The 17,685-nt window shown below is 38.7% G+C and overlaps 1 protein-coding gene across 2 annotated transcripts; it reads left to right on the forward strand.

Moving 5' to 3' along the window:
* The first annotated feature begins 3,287 nt into the window (after nt 1-3,287).
* On the forward strand, nt 3,288-15,284 carry LOC109037872 (coiled-coil domain-containing protein 130 homolog). Of its 2 annotated transcripts, none has more exons than XM_019052724.2 (7): nt 3,288-3,593; nt 4,638-4,851; nt 6,412-6,523; nt 9,078-9,338; nt 11,025-11,163; nt 12,027-12,266; nt 13,949-15,284. In XM_019052724.2, exons 2-6 carry the CDS (start codon nt 4,652-4,654, stop codon nt 12,221-12,223), a joined length of 909 nt encoding a protein of 302 aa, XP_018908269.2. In that variant the 5' UTR covers nt 3,288-3,593; nt 4,638-4,651; the 3' UTR covers nt 12,224-12,266; nt 13,949-15,284. The 2 variants fall into 2 exon arrangements, with proteins under 2 accessions (XP_018908269.2, XP_018908270.2); XM_019052725.2 differs by having other exon boundaries at nt 3,304-3,415.
* The last annotated feature ends 2,401 nt before the right edge of the window (nt 15,285-17,685 follow it).

The raw sequence follows: 17,685 nt of genomic DNA on the forward strand, positions 1-17,685 counted from the left end.
ACTGGCATGCGATGTATCGCATCGATTGAGTAAAATATCTCGGCAGATTTTGAAGTTTTAGCCAAAAGGCGGACGACAGCCCCTGCGCTCGAGCCCACAGAATCATTTTAAAGAAAAAATTGGAAAAATTCAGAGAAATAGAAGCAGAATTCTGTTTAGAAAAAAACTTCGCATTCGATATAGAAATCGAACTGTATCGAACGCGAGGTTTTTCCCAAAGGATTCTGCTTTCATTTCTCTGAATGTTTCTAATTTTTTTGTTTAAAATGATTCTTTAAGTTTACGCGCCGGGGCTATCGTCCTTGTTTTGGATAAAAATTCAAAATCTGCCGAGACTTTTAAATTAATCGATTATGAAATATCGCATGCTAGTTCGACCACGTCTGAGAGCGTGACGAATCATCTTAAATTTTTCTACCTTTTCTTGCAATGGGCCTGTTGCAAACTTTTGCAAGAGCAAAAATTAGAGTTGTTACGCATAGAAAGTATCTAAAAAAAAATCACGATGAGAGCGTGACGAATCATCTTAAATTTTTCTACCTTTTCTTGCAATGGGCCTGTTGCAAACTTTTGCTAGAGCAAAAATTAGAGTTGTTACTCATAGAAAGTATCTAAAAAAAAATCACGATGAGCGCATCGGCAAAGTCTGAAATGCACTCATAACTTCACAATCTGCGTAAGAAATTTGCGTTTTTTTGAGCTTCTCACTTCAAAAACGATAGTACGGCACAGGTGAACATTTTGTTAGAAGAGTCGTTCCGTCGTCGGCAATATTCATCATGGCCGACGCTTCCGCAGTTCCGCGCGTAATTCGACGAGTGTTCAAGGTCAAGCAAGGCAGGCGAGGAAAATATGAACGTAAACACGTCGATTTGATATCTGGTCTCATCCTGGTCAGGTGTTATCTCGTCCCATCACACGCGTTTTGGCGGATTAGCGTCGGCTATAATGAATATTGCGGACAATGGAACGACTCCTCTAACAAAATGTTCACCTGTGCCGTAGTATGTATTCAAAGTTTCAAGCCCCCCAAAAATTTTGGGGAGACGCGGCGGGGGGTCAAAGTTTAAAACCGGCAAAATTTTCGCGAATTCCTTACTCCAAAACCAAGAAGTTTTGAAAACGCCGTTTAAACGAGCGTATTTGGCGTGATCCTAACGTATTCAAACGGTAATTCGTTTTGCAAGATTTCAAAACAAAATTATTATTTTGGACTAAAACTGTCAACGGAAGGAACAATTAAAATGTTCGTTTGGTCACAACTACTAAATAGAGGTGAAATGACAGTTTTAGATTCTCCTAGCTCGATTTACATACTAAGAACTAGTTCAAACTAAGTGGAGTCCCTTCATTTACTTACCTATTTCTCAGCAACAGCTTTTATTTCAATTACTCTACCATGCAGTTTTCGTATTTTTCAATTTAATACTTTCTTATTTTCGTCTCCGAGATGGAAGATTCTCGTCGTGATAAACTGAATGTAACGGGGAAGAAGGTAAGTGAATACCTACATCATTACCTTTCCAAAGACTAATGATAAGGTCTTGCCTCAAGATATGTCATTCAATTTACTTAAATTGCAATCAGATATCTCCAAAGTTGGTCTTCCGATAACTTCTATTTTCAATTTTAGGATATTCCCCCAAAAATATAAATGAACTGAATCAACAGTGTATATATCAGGTATATTATACGTGTTCAAACGCTCTCAATGCCTAGGCGGCAGCCATTATGGCCGCCATTTTGGCTTTTAGAGAACTTCTATTAGCTTATTTTGTTATTTGGACTTCATTTTTGGAATCTACGACCCAAAAAACCTGTACAGCGACATCTCATTCGACGATATTTGCTTCAACAAAATATTTCACTGCGCAACGGCAGCTGTTTTGGTCGCCATTTTGATTTTTTTGGGCTTTAATGGATCCGTGGTAAGTTTTTAATGTCATAGGTGAAATCTACGACCCAAAGAACCCTACCAAGGACACCCTACTTGGCACTTATACATACCTATCGCAGTTTTGACCCTATCATGGAAATGTTGGCGGCCATCTTGGATTTGGGGCATCTTTTTGGGTTGGAGAATATTTTGGACCTCAAATTCGGATTTTACGACCTAAATTATGGTAGAATGGACTCCAATCATGATACCATAAACATAATCCATAATTTCCACCCCCGAGCCCCCATTTTGGCCGCCATCTTGATTTTGGGGGGTTAGACGCAAAATTGAGCCTGACAACATCGAAATTCTTTTTTTACGCATCGAAATGAAGAGATGAAGATATTTTCCACACTTGCATCACTTTCCGTTCCACGAGAAGCTTTTTTGGAACATAAGAACCCGGACTAGTGCTTTCAAGAAGAATGCCGCCCTCATCTCATCTGCCAATTTCTAACCTGAAAATGTGTTTTTTGTGTGTCCAACACGCTACCACAAAAGCACGTAGAAGATAGCACTTACGGCTGTCTTGCCAAATACTAACCTAACATGAAACTGAATTTTACCTTTTTCATGTACTTTAAAATAAAATCGGTGGAGTTTTAATCCCCCAAATGATTTGTAAGAGTCTATAGAATGATTGGTTGCGATTTGACAAAGGACGGAGGCTTCTTTTAATAAAATGTTCCACTCAGAAGCTTCTAGGCCCATATCCTCAAAACTTCATTTTTGCACTTACGGCTCTCTTAGAGCCCATTTATGCACGCGATTTTTGTCGCCGTGTCGCCGGCGACAACGAATCGCGCGATTTCAAACAACACGGGAAGCTATGGAGCCGTTTATGCGCGCGACAGCAAATTGCGGCGGCAAAACTGCCGCGGCGATTTCTAGATCATGTCGCTTGTAGTTAGAAACCGCCCGGCGATTTCCTGCCGCCCGCGGTTTGTAACTACACGGAGTCATATGAGCGCATTTATGCGCGCGACAAGTTCCGGCGATCGCCGCTTGGAATTGAACTTCTAGAGCACGTGTTTTGGACCTTTTGCGCTCCAGAAAAACGGTGTCGCGGCGGCAGAAAAAAGGTGCCGCGGCGACAAAAATATAGATCGCGCGATTCAAAAAAACGTCGCGGCGACAACTGCCGCCGGCGACACGGCGACACGAATCGCGTGCATAAATGGGCTCTCACTCTATATTCTCTATCACGGCAGAAATGTACTTTTTTTTGAACAGCGCGCCAGTCCGTGTACTTTTCTACGTCACAGGATATCTTCAAGATGGCTGCCTTGCCATGTTTACTTGTCTCTGGTTTACTCACAGATTAGTCGGTTTACTCAGCAAGCGCAAGGTTGGGTGAGGGTTAGGTTATGTCAGTTATGTTGGGTTCTTGGGTCGGGTAATAATTGGTGTTATTTTGTTGTCTGATTCTCTCGGTTTTCCTTTCCTCACACATCTGTATCAATTTCAGTCCCAAAGGCATATATATTGTCCTACTCCTAAGTTTCATCGTATTCTGTGGCAAGAAACTCTGATGGTATCGAATTATTACATTGCAGGCTTTTAGAAACTAAACTGTCTCTGTTGGCCAGTTAGCTTTTTGTCAGGTACTCTGAAAATCATCCAACTCACTGATCTTCGGAAGTTTAGTGAAGAAGTAAGTGGATCAATAGCATTCTATCTTCCGCCTCAATTTTTATACTCCCCTTTTCTCCCGCAGTAAATTTGTATTTGATGCCGTTGAACTTTCTTTTAGGCAAAATTTAGTGGGTACCTACATATTTCTCTCTCTGATTAATGACTGTAGCTCCAAATTGAATATATTTGTTTACAGCCTTCTTAGTCTTATGAATGGTACACTAAGAGAAGGAGCGGAGGCTTCTTAGCTTGCTGCATCCCAGAATGTGAAGGCTCCCATGGTAACGACCCTAAGGTGATTGGTCAAGCTGAAGTGATGTGGTCGAACTGGTACAAGATATATCGCATCGATTAGGTAGAAGGTCTCGGCAGATTTTGAATTTTTAGATAAAAAAGGACAATAGCTTATGCGTAAGGCAGAGTTCCTTATCCTCAACCCGTATTCAATACATTTTCTGCATCCGCACACAGTTCACAATCGAGGAGCGAACTAGGCGCTAATCGGTTTGCGATGTACTTATGAATACCCATTCCCTCGGCTCTGGGTTTTCCCTTACGAACTTTGGGCGATCATCGCGGCTATGTGCTCAGGTACACTTATTCCAAACTCAAACTGGAAAACTGTTCGAAACCCTGAAGAACTTGATTAGAGTGTGAAGATGGTACATTTTAGGAAAGTTCATCTTAAGTGATCTCATGTAATCAATTGGTCGTTTTCAGCTATGACAGGCTGCAGGCCTTGATTGGCTTCAGCATATTTTGAAGCTTGATAAGATAGGCCTGCAAGCACCTTATGTGGATGGAATCCAATGTAATTATGTGCAATCAATTTCTAAATTCAGAGCATTACAAAATCTTGTCAATATTATTTCAATGGCTGACATCCATCCTTATTGTTTTAAAGTTTCACTACAGAACTCCTTTCCTAGCGTTTGGATTTCATTCATAATTTTTAGGTCAAGTAAATTATATAATATGAACAGAAATAATTTTGAGATTCGTAATGCTCCCTGTTGTAAATATCATTGTCTTATATTTACATCATCAATTTTTTTCATTTCAGGTTGAAGTAGCAGAATGGGAGAACGTAAGGGAACCAACAAATACTACCCGCCCGACTATGATCCCTCAGTCGGGGGGCTCAACAAATTTCGAGGCACGCATGCACTTCGAGAAAGAGCCAGGAAAATACATTTGGGCATCATCATTATCAGATTTGAAATGCCTTACAACATTTGGTGTGAAGGATGTAAAAATCACATCGGAATGGGTGTTAGGTGAGAAAAATTCACTTTCAGAATGTACTGTCAGAGAATATGAATGCTAGCTAATGAATGCTGTCCATGAATCCTTCCTTTTATATTATTTTGTCTCATTCTTCATTTAAGCTAAGCTCCATTCTCCTTCTGATCTGTCCAAAAAGGCAAGAAATCGGCCATTTTAAGCAAGAATTTGAAGATTTACAGGAATAATTTGGGTCATTATAAATCATAAGAAGATGAGGTCCCCACTTTAATGCCTAAGCAATGATAGTGAGGAGGAAGGAGCATGGGGGGAGGGGGGTTGCTGGCAAAGTCCCTATTTTTTTCAGAACTCTACTTTGTTTCTGGTTTTAAAGCGTAACGAGACTCAACAAACAAAAAGGGAGAAAATGGGAAATGCGTGGGGTAGGCCATCGACGTTGGTCTGACCCATGAGTTCAGGAGAGAAGAAAAAATGAAGTTTGATGGTTTTATGGCCAGCCAGCCACCACAACTCACATTCTAGGGGGAATAACAAATACCACCTCAAGAGGGGTGCCTTTCAACTGAAAATACTCACATTTTAAGCAAGGGTACGGGGAACGCGACATGAACAGTCACCAGTCAAGTGGGAAGAATGACTCGTTGTAGTTCCGACTCCCTCCGCCAGGCTATTGGCTGAGGTAGTCGGAACTACCGACCTGTCAAACTTTGAATTTGGGGCGGGAAGCCAGGGTTGTCACAGGCAAAACGTTACAGTTTCAAACTTAAAAAATCGAATTGTGACAAGGATACATGATACGAACATCAATACATTATGAATATTCTTGTAAAAATATATTTTTACTTTTTCTAACACAAACTGCCACACTTACTGGCAAACTGTTCTGGGGATTTTTTTTTTTTTTCTTCATGTTCTTTCTGTTTTTTGTTTTGGAAAAATAGGAACTTGGCCCCCCTGTAAGTAGTCGCGGGGGCTGAAATTCGCCCCAGCCATTATAGACACCTATCCTAACATATATGCTAAGTGTTGCAGAAAACTGAAGGGGGGGGGGGGACAAAATTGTCATTTTTGGAACAACCCCTTTTTAGCTAACCTTAAGTTGGAGGAATTGTACCGTTTATTCTAGTCACCTTATGGTAATTATCACAGTTAAGAAATCTGTCGGAATCAATTGAAATGTTCGTCTCTAAAACTGAAGAACCAGAAACCGGCTCTTTCTCAAGCCTCAAAGTATGTTTATGGCTGAATTCAATAGGTTTCAGAAATATTTAATATGAGGGGCATGGTGGACAAGGCGTATAAAAGCAGTATTTGCTATTTTGAAAAATACGTGCTAGAAGTTTCAAAATTACATGGATCCATATGGCGGAGAGAAAGTTAAAAGTGACTCTTTGATGCTTAAAATTGGAATTTGGGAACAAATTTTTCACGGAATATGTATTAAGACTAATTTACTTGAAATCACTAATAACTCAATTTCTCAAAAACTGCATTTATACGCCTTGTCCTCTAGGCCCCTCACATGAGCTATTTCAGGATAATTTGACAGCTCCAGGAAATATATCCAATCATTATTTTTCCTCTTTGTCCAGGTACAATGCTGAAAAGAAAAAAGTTGGAATGTATTACTCCACCCCAGTCTATCAATTTCGTATGAAGTGTCATCTCTGTGATAATCACTTTGAGATTAAGACTGACCCTGGTGTAAGTATTATGGAGGTACCTATTTTAGATATTATATTGCTGATAAAAGATGAAGTCATGAATCTTGATTGTGGTGATTTAATTTTTACTCATCTACTTAGTTTTTTGAAAGGGGGAAAAAAAACCACCACTCTTACTATCTGAAACGTTTTCAAAATATCCTTATGTATTTATTAGAATCCCAAAATCCTTTATTCATCTTGAGATATCAAGGTAAAACTGTGCGTTGGCTTCATTGATTCCAATGTAAAAAGTAATTTTTGAAACTTATCTCATGAGCAGTGTAAAATAGGGCTACCGAATTTTCCACTCACCTAGAGCTGTCATTGGAGATTTCCAGAATGTCACTTGCTTAATTTTTCTGATAACGTGAGCTATTTGACCCTGGGGAATCTTATATTTTGTAAGGCAAAGAAGAATCTTCAGAAATTTCAAAAAAAAAATGAATGCCAGTTTTCCTTCAAAAACTGCATATTTTTATTTTTGAACTTGAACCAATAATACGAGGATCATCCAAAAAGTAAGTTTCCCTACCTTGTATTACCTGAAAAAAAAGAGATAAATTAAATCGGTAAAAAGACACATATTAGGCATACTCTAAGCTTTAAAACAAGTCCAGGTTTTGAAAATCTGTAAAAGGGTTCGCAAAAAAAGTTAATTTTACTCAGACAACCTCCTGTCGCCGCATGCCTACCTTCCGGGTCAGGATGCGCGGAGAGTCGATTATTTCAGACTCGGGCATTCGCCTCTAAACATCACATCAAAAAGGAATTTAAAAGTTTTCATTGAGTCTGTCTTACCTTTCTTTTTGAGGTAGGCTCCACATCTCTTTTGACATTTCTGGTATCATTAAAGTAGCTTTTTGATGCCGTCTGTGTAAAAGCTCTCGCCTTGGCTCCAAACCAGTCATCGACTGCGATCTGTACCTCTGAATCGGTTAGCAATCGCTTTTCATCGTAGAAGTTTTTCCGCTCGGGAACAGATGAAAGTCACGTAACGCTAAGTTAAGAGAGTATGGAGGATTGGGGAAAATATCTCGGCGCATTACCTTACCTTTCCTTTCTTTTTGAGGTAGGCCCCACATCATTTTGACGTTTTTGGTATCGTTACAGCAGCTTCTTCATGCCCTCCGCGCAGAAGCTCTCGCCTTGACTCCGAAACCATGTCATTGACAGCGATCTGCACTTCCAAATCAGTTGCTTTGCGCCGAGATATTTTCCCCAATCCTCCATTCTCTCTTAACTTAGCGTTATGTGACTTTCATCTGTTCCCGAGCGGAAAAACTTCTACGATGAAAAGCGATTGCTAACCGATTCAGAGGTACAGATCGCAGTCGATGACTGGTTTGGAGCCAAGGCGAGAGCTTTTACACAGACGGCATCAAAAAGCTACTTTAATGATACCAGAAATGTCAAAAGAGATGTGGAGCCTACCTCAAAAAGAAAGGTAAGACAGACTCAATGAAAACTTTTAAATTCCTTTTTGATGTGATGTTTAGAGGCGAATGCCCGAGTCTGAAATAATCGACTCTCCGCGCATCCTGACCCGGAAGGTAGGCATGCGGCGACAGGAGGTTGTCTGAGTAAAATTAACTTTTTTTGCGAACCCTTTTACAGATTTTCAAAACCTGGACTTGTTTTAAAGCTTAGAGTATGCCTAATATGTGTCTTTTTACCGATTTAATTTATCTCTTTTTTTTCAGGTAATACAAGGTAGGGAAACTTACTTTTTGGATGACCCTCGTATGTGTTCTAAAGAAAGTGCGATCTTTATTCTTGAAACAATGACTACACAAACTAAACCTCCCAATGAACATTTTAAATGTAAAGACTGCATTTCACTCTTCTCATTCTTGTAAATACATTTTATTGCAGTGGGCTAACTGACCTGGAGAAAATACTTTTAGTTCAGAGGCGAGAAAAAGAAATGTGTAAAAGCAATGAAAAATGTATCTTAAAAGTATCTTAAAAGTCTAGTCAAAGTTAATATTATTAACAATAAAATGGAATGAGAGTAAAATTCCAGTTTTTCTTCATGAAATTTAAATAATGAACCAAGCCAATATCACTTTATGGAATTTTGCATCCATTTCAAATTGGTCTTTCTGAATGACGTACCTTCAAAAGCCCTTTGAATAGGAAAAAAAAGAAAGCACTCACCAGTAAACCAAAGTTAAGATGGAAAAGCTCTGCCTTCCCTCTAAAATTTCAGGAGCCTTTTTACCTCTTTAAACTTTTATTTAAGCCTAATCAACTTTTTCGAACACTGTGCTGTTTCACTCCGTGGCTCTGTCCCATCCTCGAATCTTCTCAGTCTTTGGCTATGATGCTGCACTTCAAATGGTGTGTACAGAGAGCTGATTTGTGGTCAATAGTGTGAAAAAATTGATGAGGTGCATTAACGTTCCTATCCACCTGAATGGCACAGCCTCCCTCCTCCCCCTCCCCCAATTCTGAGGCGCCAATGCCCGATTTTCGTCCTATGACTCCTGGAGAAGGCAGAACATTGTTGGAATCTTTTTATGGAATGCTTAATAATGGTTTTTATTCCCTAGAATTTGGATTACATCATTGTGAGTGGAGCAAGGCGACAAGAAAATCGATGGGATCCTAAACAAAATGAACAAATTGTACCTGAGGATAAAGCAACCAGTCGTAGACTCTTTGATGATGCAATGTTCAAGTTAGAGCATGGTGTTAATGATACAAACTCAGCAAAAAAAGCAGCACCAGCACTATCTAAACTCTTGCATAGGCAAACTAAAGTGTGGAAGGATGATTTTGCTGCCAATCAAGCCATGAGAGCACAATTTAGGGTATGTCTAATCTTCCTGTCACTTTGTTTTTTTTTTAAAAAATCAACCATCATTTATTCTTAACCTTCCTTTACCAGTCAATGGAGACTCCACAAACCAGGCGCTGATAAATAATGACACCCAAGGCCAATCCATACTGGTTAGTCATTGTGCATCTCCTTGAGATCCACTCCCCCTCTCGGCTTTCACTCGGCTGCAGCCAGTGTGATGTCACAATTGTCACATTGGCTGCTCCCATGAGAAATACATTCTGTTTAAATTTCCAGCAATGAAAACAGCCAGCTCTACGTTACTGCACAGTAGAGTTCCAAAACTTATCTTCGGAAATGATGGACCTATATAAATTGGTCTTGATGACACCTTGTGAACACTTTGAGGCCCCCCCCCTCCCCCCCCAACTTTCTGTCATGAAAATATCAGAATTGCAATTCCTATCCTCACCGTAAAGTGCAAAGTATCTTGGATGAGGATATGAATTATAATGCTGGTATATTCATGATAGAAATTAGGCATATCCTTGCATTGGAGGAGGGCTCCAAGCACTGAAGAATTCTGATTTTATTTATTTTGAGGAGTCTCTGCTACAGGAAGTATGTTTCAACTCGTCTGTAGTTGAGGGAGTGTGCAAACCGGTGGACGTGTTTCTTCTTTTGTATTATGGAAGGATTAAAAGACAACAGAGGAGCAGATTACAAACAAGGAATATTCTCCCGATGATGATATTTTGGCATCTATAATTGTCAAACTTTTGGTGGCCTATTAGGAAGTGGGTCTTTGAAATCAATCCTTTTTTATTTATTGTTTCTTCTCCTCCAGGCAGTCTGCTCGCCAATGAAAGAACACAATGACCAAGAGATCACTACATTTTTAGCTCCCTGAATGTCTTGCGTTTCTCATTCATCATAAATACTCATTAAATTCAATTTTTTAAAACTTCATAAAAAGTTAATCCTATAATTGTGCTCCTTTACATGCAGATTTTAAGGTACTGTATACGCCCGCAGACAACCCGCACCTTTTTCCCGATTTCCAAGATTGAAAATCAGAGTGAGGGTTATCTTGGACACTCACGGAAATTGCATACTTATCAGGGACCACTTGACAATGCGAGCGAAACAGATCACTGTGGGTGCTTGTATGTTACAAGGAATTTTTTTGTTTCTTTTGACCCTCTCAAAATCTAGGGTGCGGGTTATCTGCAGGCTTATATGGGGAGTGAGGTATCGGAAAGAACTGCATAGTCAGGCTTGTCCATTTGATTACATGGTTAATTTATCCATTCTCTTTGCACATACTCCCCAACCTTTATTTTAGTAGGCCGTTTGTATCTGTGCAAGATTGAAACCTTTATTCCTAAGTTCTCATCATCGACTGCAAACTTGTCAATTTCAGACAGTGATGTTCTTAAAACTCACTCTGTATTCAAAAGTTTCTTCAGCCACTCCTGGGCACTATGCAATGCTTGGTGCTCGTAAGTGATGTATCATGAAATCAATCCATGTTCAATTGTTTCAATATTAATATTTTATTTCCTTCGTTACCAGTCCTAGTTGTTATTAATGGTAATGATAATGATTTTATTTCCAGTGTACTTCAATTGTCTTCTATTGCTCTTTTCATAAGAAGATTGATTGTTTTCAGTAAGTTTTTGGCACATGTCTGAATTTATCCTCCCTCTTCTTTCAGAAAAGTAAGAAACAACTAAAAGCCAAGGAAATTTTGGACAGCAATTTATTGGCTAAGTCATCCTTGAATATATCTCTGGTTCCTGAACATGAAGATGATGTGAAACTTGCATCTTTGTTAGCTCGGAAGCCCTCTAAGAGTAAGTTGTGAAATCATGATACAAATGTAGATCACATAGCACGGTGTCAACAACTGTCAACATCATGTTCAGTCAAAAAATACACATACCGTTTCCTACGGAATGTTGATCATAGCGTCAATGATCATGGAAGTAACAAAACTGTATACTCTACTTTTGATATCTCTTGAATTGTATTCTTATTCAAGAAACATTCTCCTATATCTCACCTTATTCAACTATAATCCACCTGACTGTAATGCGACCTTAATTAAGCCTACCTTTCCTTAACCTTACTTCACATAACCCAGTCCAACCTAATGGGCCCGTCGCAAACTTTTGCTAGAGCAAAAATAAGAGTTGTTCCTCACAGATAATGTCTCAAAAATCACGATGAGAGCATCGGCAAACTCTGAAATGTACTCCTAACTTCACAATCTGGGTAAGAAATTTTCGTTTTTTAAGACTCCCCCTTCAAGAAAGATACTACGGCACAGATGATCATTTCGTCAGAGGAGTTGTTCCATTCAATTCCTGCTCAACATGGCTGACGCTTCCGCACGCAAGTTGAGGAGAGCACAAGGTCAATCAAGGCGGATATCTATCAATGCGAGAAAAATGCGAATGTATTTTTCAATATCATAGAACCTCAAGATAGGTAAATTCACCCGAAATAGCTGCTGTTGTCAATGGATTGAGAAGAGAAAAAAGACTATTGTCCTAAATTAGGACAATATTTTTCTTCTTTCACCAAGATTTCATATCAGATGGGAGGCTGCAATCCAAGTTTGAAATTCTAAAATTGCTTTATGAACTGCTTAGCTTCCTTGTCATAAGTTCGTGTGTGCTGTTCAAATAGTAACTTTTGCTTCTCATATTTTCAGGTGCAATACAAAAGCGAGCTGAAGTGAGAACAAAAGTGAACAATCTGAACTTCTCCTCTCCAAATTGCTCTAAAGTCAAAGTTGGTGTTAAGAAGCCTATCTCTAAACGCCCCATCTCATCTTGTGAAGAAAAGAAGCCGAACAGTAGTGCTGTTTCTAATTCTCTTGTGTCTTTAGATTATGATTCATCAGACTGAACGGAATGCTTCACAAATTGCTGGCTTTACAAGTATCATTCATGTAAGTAGAGGCTCTTATTCGGTGTCTATTTTTGTATTTATTTATGTATTTCCACAACCCATGGAAAAATTCATTCACTCTTCAAAGAAACAATGAAAATACACAAGAAAACAACATCAGGGCAAAAATAACAAAGTCTAATACAAAACGAGAATAGAAGCTAAATAAGGTAATTTTGGCCTTACCTAAAACCTCAAAACAAAAAATTGACAAAAAAACAAGATCTATTGTTTCAGGGAGACAATGGCCCTGTTGCAAAATTTTGGTAGAGCAAAAATAAGAGTTGCTCCTCATAGATAATGTCTCAAAAATCACGATGAGCGCATTGGCAAACTCTGAAGTGTACTCCTAACTTCACAATCTGGGTAAGAAATTTGTGTTTTTTTAAGATTCCCCCTTCAAAAAGGATACCACAGCACAGGTGAACATTTCGTTAGAAGAGTCGTTCCATTCAATCCCTGCTCAACATGGCTGACGCTTCCGTGTGCAAGTTGAGGAAAACACCAGGTCAATCAAGGCGGATATCTATCAATGCGAGAAAAATGCGAACGTAAACACGCCGACTGTTATTAAGTGGCTAGAATCATCGTCCCGTCACAAGTGTTCTGGCGAATTGGCGTTGGCTGTGTTGAATATTGCGTAGTATCCTTGTAAGCAGGGATTGGATGGAATGGCTCCTCTAACGAAATGTTTACCTGTGCGTGGTATCGTTTTTGAAGCAGGAAGTTCGAAAAAAACGCAAATTTCTTTTACAAATTGTGAACTAAAGAGTGCATTTTAGACTTAGCCGATGCGCTCATTGTGATTTTTGAGACACTTCCTATGAGTAACAACTCTTATTTTTGCTCTAGCAACAATTTGCAACAGGCCCATTGCCAAGCTATAACAAATGACAATAAATAGAAGTAGAAAGAAAATAGAACAATAGAACAAATAGAAGAAAAAATACGATAACTTGAACTCAGTTATCTTACTCAAACCAAATAATTCAGAACAGTTCGTGGTTATTCATACTGGAACTCTAAGGACAACATAACTTAGCAAATCAGGAGAATTAATACAGTTATTGAGAATTTGATACAAGAATCCCATGGTGTAATACTTCATCAACTCATTGCACCCTAAAAAACCAAACTCTGACATGGTGAGATCATAATCATGATTAAAATAATTTATAAGAGAATGGCCCAGTTGTGTCAGTCTTAGAATTGTATTGAAACTCAGATTAAAGTATTGAACTCAGATTAAAGATTAGCAAAAAATTACAAGATCTGTCTAAGCACTAAATTTTCACAATCAATACTGACGGAGACATGATCCCTCAGAAAATACAGTGTATGAAGGCATCCACCGTAGTGATGCATACTGCAGTTTCTTCCACCCAAGGTTTATCCGTGTCTTAAGTGGCGCAAGCAGTTGCTAATGTGTGTATCATATATTGATGAACCAAAGGTGAAAGAATCCATAGTGTATACAACAGTGGTGAATAACGCCGAACACCTGTTTTCCAAAGGGCGATATCTTCGTTAATATTGTACGTAAAAACTAAGCCCTTAAGCCTTCTTTTTTATCTTTTTCTCTTTGCTAATATATGAACACAAGCTTCAAACAATTAAGAAGAATCTCTCATGATTTTTTGCATAAGCTAATGGAGAACGGTTTCGACTTTTTTGTTTTTATAGGAGCCTGAAAGAGGTAAATGGTGATTTTATGGAATGTCAAAGGTGAACCCAAGACATGAATAAACGACGCACTGACAGCATAGAAGGCCTGTGTTCGAGTTCTGCTGCAATGGGAGGAGATGTGGTTGAAAACGGCCTGGATTCACAGGATTAAGATGAGGATGGGGACAAAAGCAGCAAATTTCAAGCAGGATTCGTCCCAGAGCAAGCATTTAATTTTGATTTTATTCCATGCTTAATTTTAAAAAAAAAAACGTTCTCTGCGCAATTTGCATTCATTTTTGTGCCTGGTCATTGTATTCATAATGAAACGAAATACTTTATGAAAGAAATTGGAGCTATGGAAATGAATCGGTAAAAACATGAAGGAGACATTTCAACAGAGCCGCCTTGACATAATTAATCTCTTTATGTCTGTGAGTCAAACCCTTTGCTGCACCAATTGATTTCTTGTGACCAAATCTCGTTAAAAAAAAATATGTGTCATAGATCTAGGCATGTTTTCTTTCTTCTTGAGGGAGAAAATTGCATTAATAAGCTTTGCCTCATGAACAGCTGCTTCTCCTGATCTACAGGAGGCTCGGTAATCAGCCACCTTCTTGTTAAGGCGGTTCCTGAAAGACCTTCCGCCGTGGTCTTTACATCCCCTCGACTGCGCCACTGGTGAGCTTTACTAGCTCCTCAACCACCAGGGTGGCGACCCTGTCGGTTAGGAGCTCGAGGGCGCCAGCCATGTCACCAATGACACAGCCCTCGACACTCCTCTCAGTTAGTTGTCCGTTTTTGGGGTGGCGGCAATTGAATAAAGGTTGGAGGACGCTAGTGCCTCAACCTTGGATGCTGCTTCTACAGAATTTTACCGTGTCAGGGACCTATTGTGGGTTTTACCCGCACCGAGGTGAGCATCTCCCCGAGTGATGCTCTTTAAAATTGTAACGTCGTCCATATCCATTACGAGTTCCTGCAGGCTCAAAGCTGTCAGCATTGTTAAGCACTTGGGTTTATGAAGCACTGGGTCGCTTCCCCAAACAGTCTAACAAGCCCTTGGGCTCATTTCTTGGATTATGACCTTTGGCGTCTGGGCATCCAGGGGGCTCAAGAGCCCAATCCGCTGCCTGGTTGTACCGAGTTCTCAAAGGCCAATGGGAAAGCAGGTATTTACCGAAGTAGTTCGCTTAGCCTGTGAGACCCAGCACACCCAGGTGTGAGCCAACAAGAACCCCGAGGGGACTCTTATCAATATCCGTTGTTCAAGGAATTTCAAATCCAAGAAATTTGATCTTGTCTCCCATATCAAGAAATACCATTTTAACCTCTCTGAATAAACTTTCTGTTATAATCTCAGCTGTAGCTTAACATTCGTAACATGACAAGTATTCATTAACATGGATTAAAATTAAAGTGTTTGAAGTAAAAACAAAGATCAACTTGTAACTATGTGCATCTGTTTTCTATCAATGGCTTACTTATGTGAACGGTCATACATGCCAACATTTAGGTCCCTGTTATAGCCTTACAAACTTTTAAAGTGTTGTAAGCCCTGTAATAATCTCTGGTGCATTCTCTAGCAGTTACTCATAGACCTCATTCTTCATATCTGCATTTAAGACTGCACTTATGACATCCATGTGAGTCATTCATAGATTGTTCTCAAAAGCTATCATGGAAAAAATTAGAACAGTCACCGTTCCAGCCACCAGAGCTCAAGTACGGTCCCCGTTACCTTGTCGGAAATCTTTGGCAACAAAACATGCTTTCTTGAAGTGGGGTCATCGACTTTTTTCTCTGTAAATTCCCATTTACTGTTATCACAACCATATTTCTAGATATGGGTAAATTAATACATTCTTGCCCGGGTCAGTCCATTTAAGATTTCATTTTCAGAATCAGACTTTCACAGCAGTTGGAAGTCAGTAAGTGACTTGTATATGATATTTTTTGGGACCTTTGAACCCCTCAGAATAATTATTGGACAGTGGCATAGCTCTTTTCGGCACCATTTTTTTTATTTCTTGTGATTTTTGAGAATTTTTGAAAAAACTCATCATTACCGTAACCTATTTATTTTGTTAGTCCCGCACACGCAAAAGAAGTGGAAACTGATCTTTTTTATTTTTTTTGTTTAGTTTAAAGTCTGATAGTTCAAAATAAATACAAATATTTGGATAAGTTATGATTAAAACTTTTATTTAAACAAATTTCAATGTCAAATTCGGAATTTTTTGTTTTTTTTAAGTTCTAAATTGCCCTACATTCGAGAGAAAAGGATGAGGTTGCATGTAAAGATTTTTTTATAAAGAGCTAAACTTATATTTTGTAATTTCCCCCTAAATTGTAAATTTACAGCTTTTTTCCAATTTTTTTGCAAGAAAAATAAGCGGGTTACGGTAATGATGAATAGTAGCAGTAATGACTGTAAGTATACGGTAATGATTTATTGTTATGCATGACGGCCTTATGGGGTAGGATCTCAAGGCTGAAGGAAAAAAGCACTGATTTCTAAAGAAACATTGTATTAAAGCAGTACAAAAATTCGAAAAAATTACCAAACCAAATCATTTGAAATAAATAAATAGTCAAAGAAATGGTAGAAATCAACCAATTTCACATTAAACAAGTATCTCTAATGAGATCACTAAACAAAATAATTATAATAGAGGAAAAATAGGACTTTATTTAACCACCTATATGCTAAAGAGAAAATTTCTTTGAGAAGAAATGTAGGTAACGTAAACAAAAATATCTCTAGTGAGATCTCCAAACAAAATAATCATAATAATAGTCAAGAGAAAATAGAACTTTTAACTAGCAAAACTAGCAATAAATAGTATAAGACTATCTCGGATCGTATTGATGTACTTTCTGGGCAGGACGAGACGGTATTGCTGGTGGTATCTGATGGGCCATTTTCTTGTGCTGATTTAAACTGACTGACTTTCAGTTGACATTTTTCTCCAATTAAAACGTCTGTGGACAAGGAAAAGACAGAGATATATTTCAAGGTAATCTCAAGCAACTGAAATTATTCCTAAAAAACTTAAAAAGGCCGCTATAGATTCATTAAAAAAGATAGTTGGTCATAACTGAAACTCTTGCATCATTACCGTACACCCTAGACGGTCTGGGTGGAAGTTACGGTAATGAGAAACATTCAAATTTCGCGCCAAAAGGAGACATGGGCTTGTTGTAGGAAGGTGAGATTTCATATTTGGGGTTGGTTGAATGCCATGCGTTCATAAATGAAGTAGGTTTGATGATATCTTCAATCCTTGGTGGATTTTTATATGGTAACGGTAATGGCAGCTGAGAGTTGGACAAAACTCAATTCATCACTGTAAATTGAACGAATATTACTGTATGATTAAGTAAAAAATAGAGAGCTACTCACCATGGGTCCTCCTTCCAACACAAACATCAACGAATGTAAGTTCGAGCTGGTTCTGCCGCCAAGCAGCCGAAATTTGCTCCAGAACAAGGAGTTACGGTAATGACACCAAATCCAGTAACAAGCACAAGATAGCAATTTTTTCGAAGACTTAGAGGAAAATATAGCTCTAAAAAAAAAGAATTATCAATTCAAAGTATGCTGAAGCCATATTTGATTTCAGAAGCCTGTGACTTTGTATATATATGTATTTGCTTGAATTCAACGATAAAGTTGAGACTTTCGACCTGTAACAGGTTACGGTAATGACAAATTCAGCATTTCAGATCAAATTTGAGCTATAAAAAAAGAA

The sequence above is a fragment of the Bemisia tabaci genome, chromosome 5 (genome assembly GCF_918797505.1).
Source record: "Bemisia tabaci chromosome 5, PGI_BMITA_v3".
In the NCBI taxonomy this organism is placed as follows: domain Eukaryota; kingdom Metazoa; phylum Arthropoda; class Insecta; order Hemiptera; family Aleyrodidae; genus Bemisia; species Bemisia tabaci.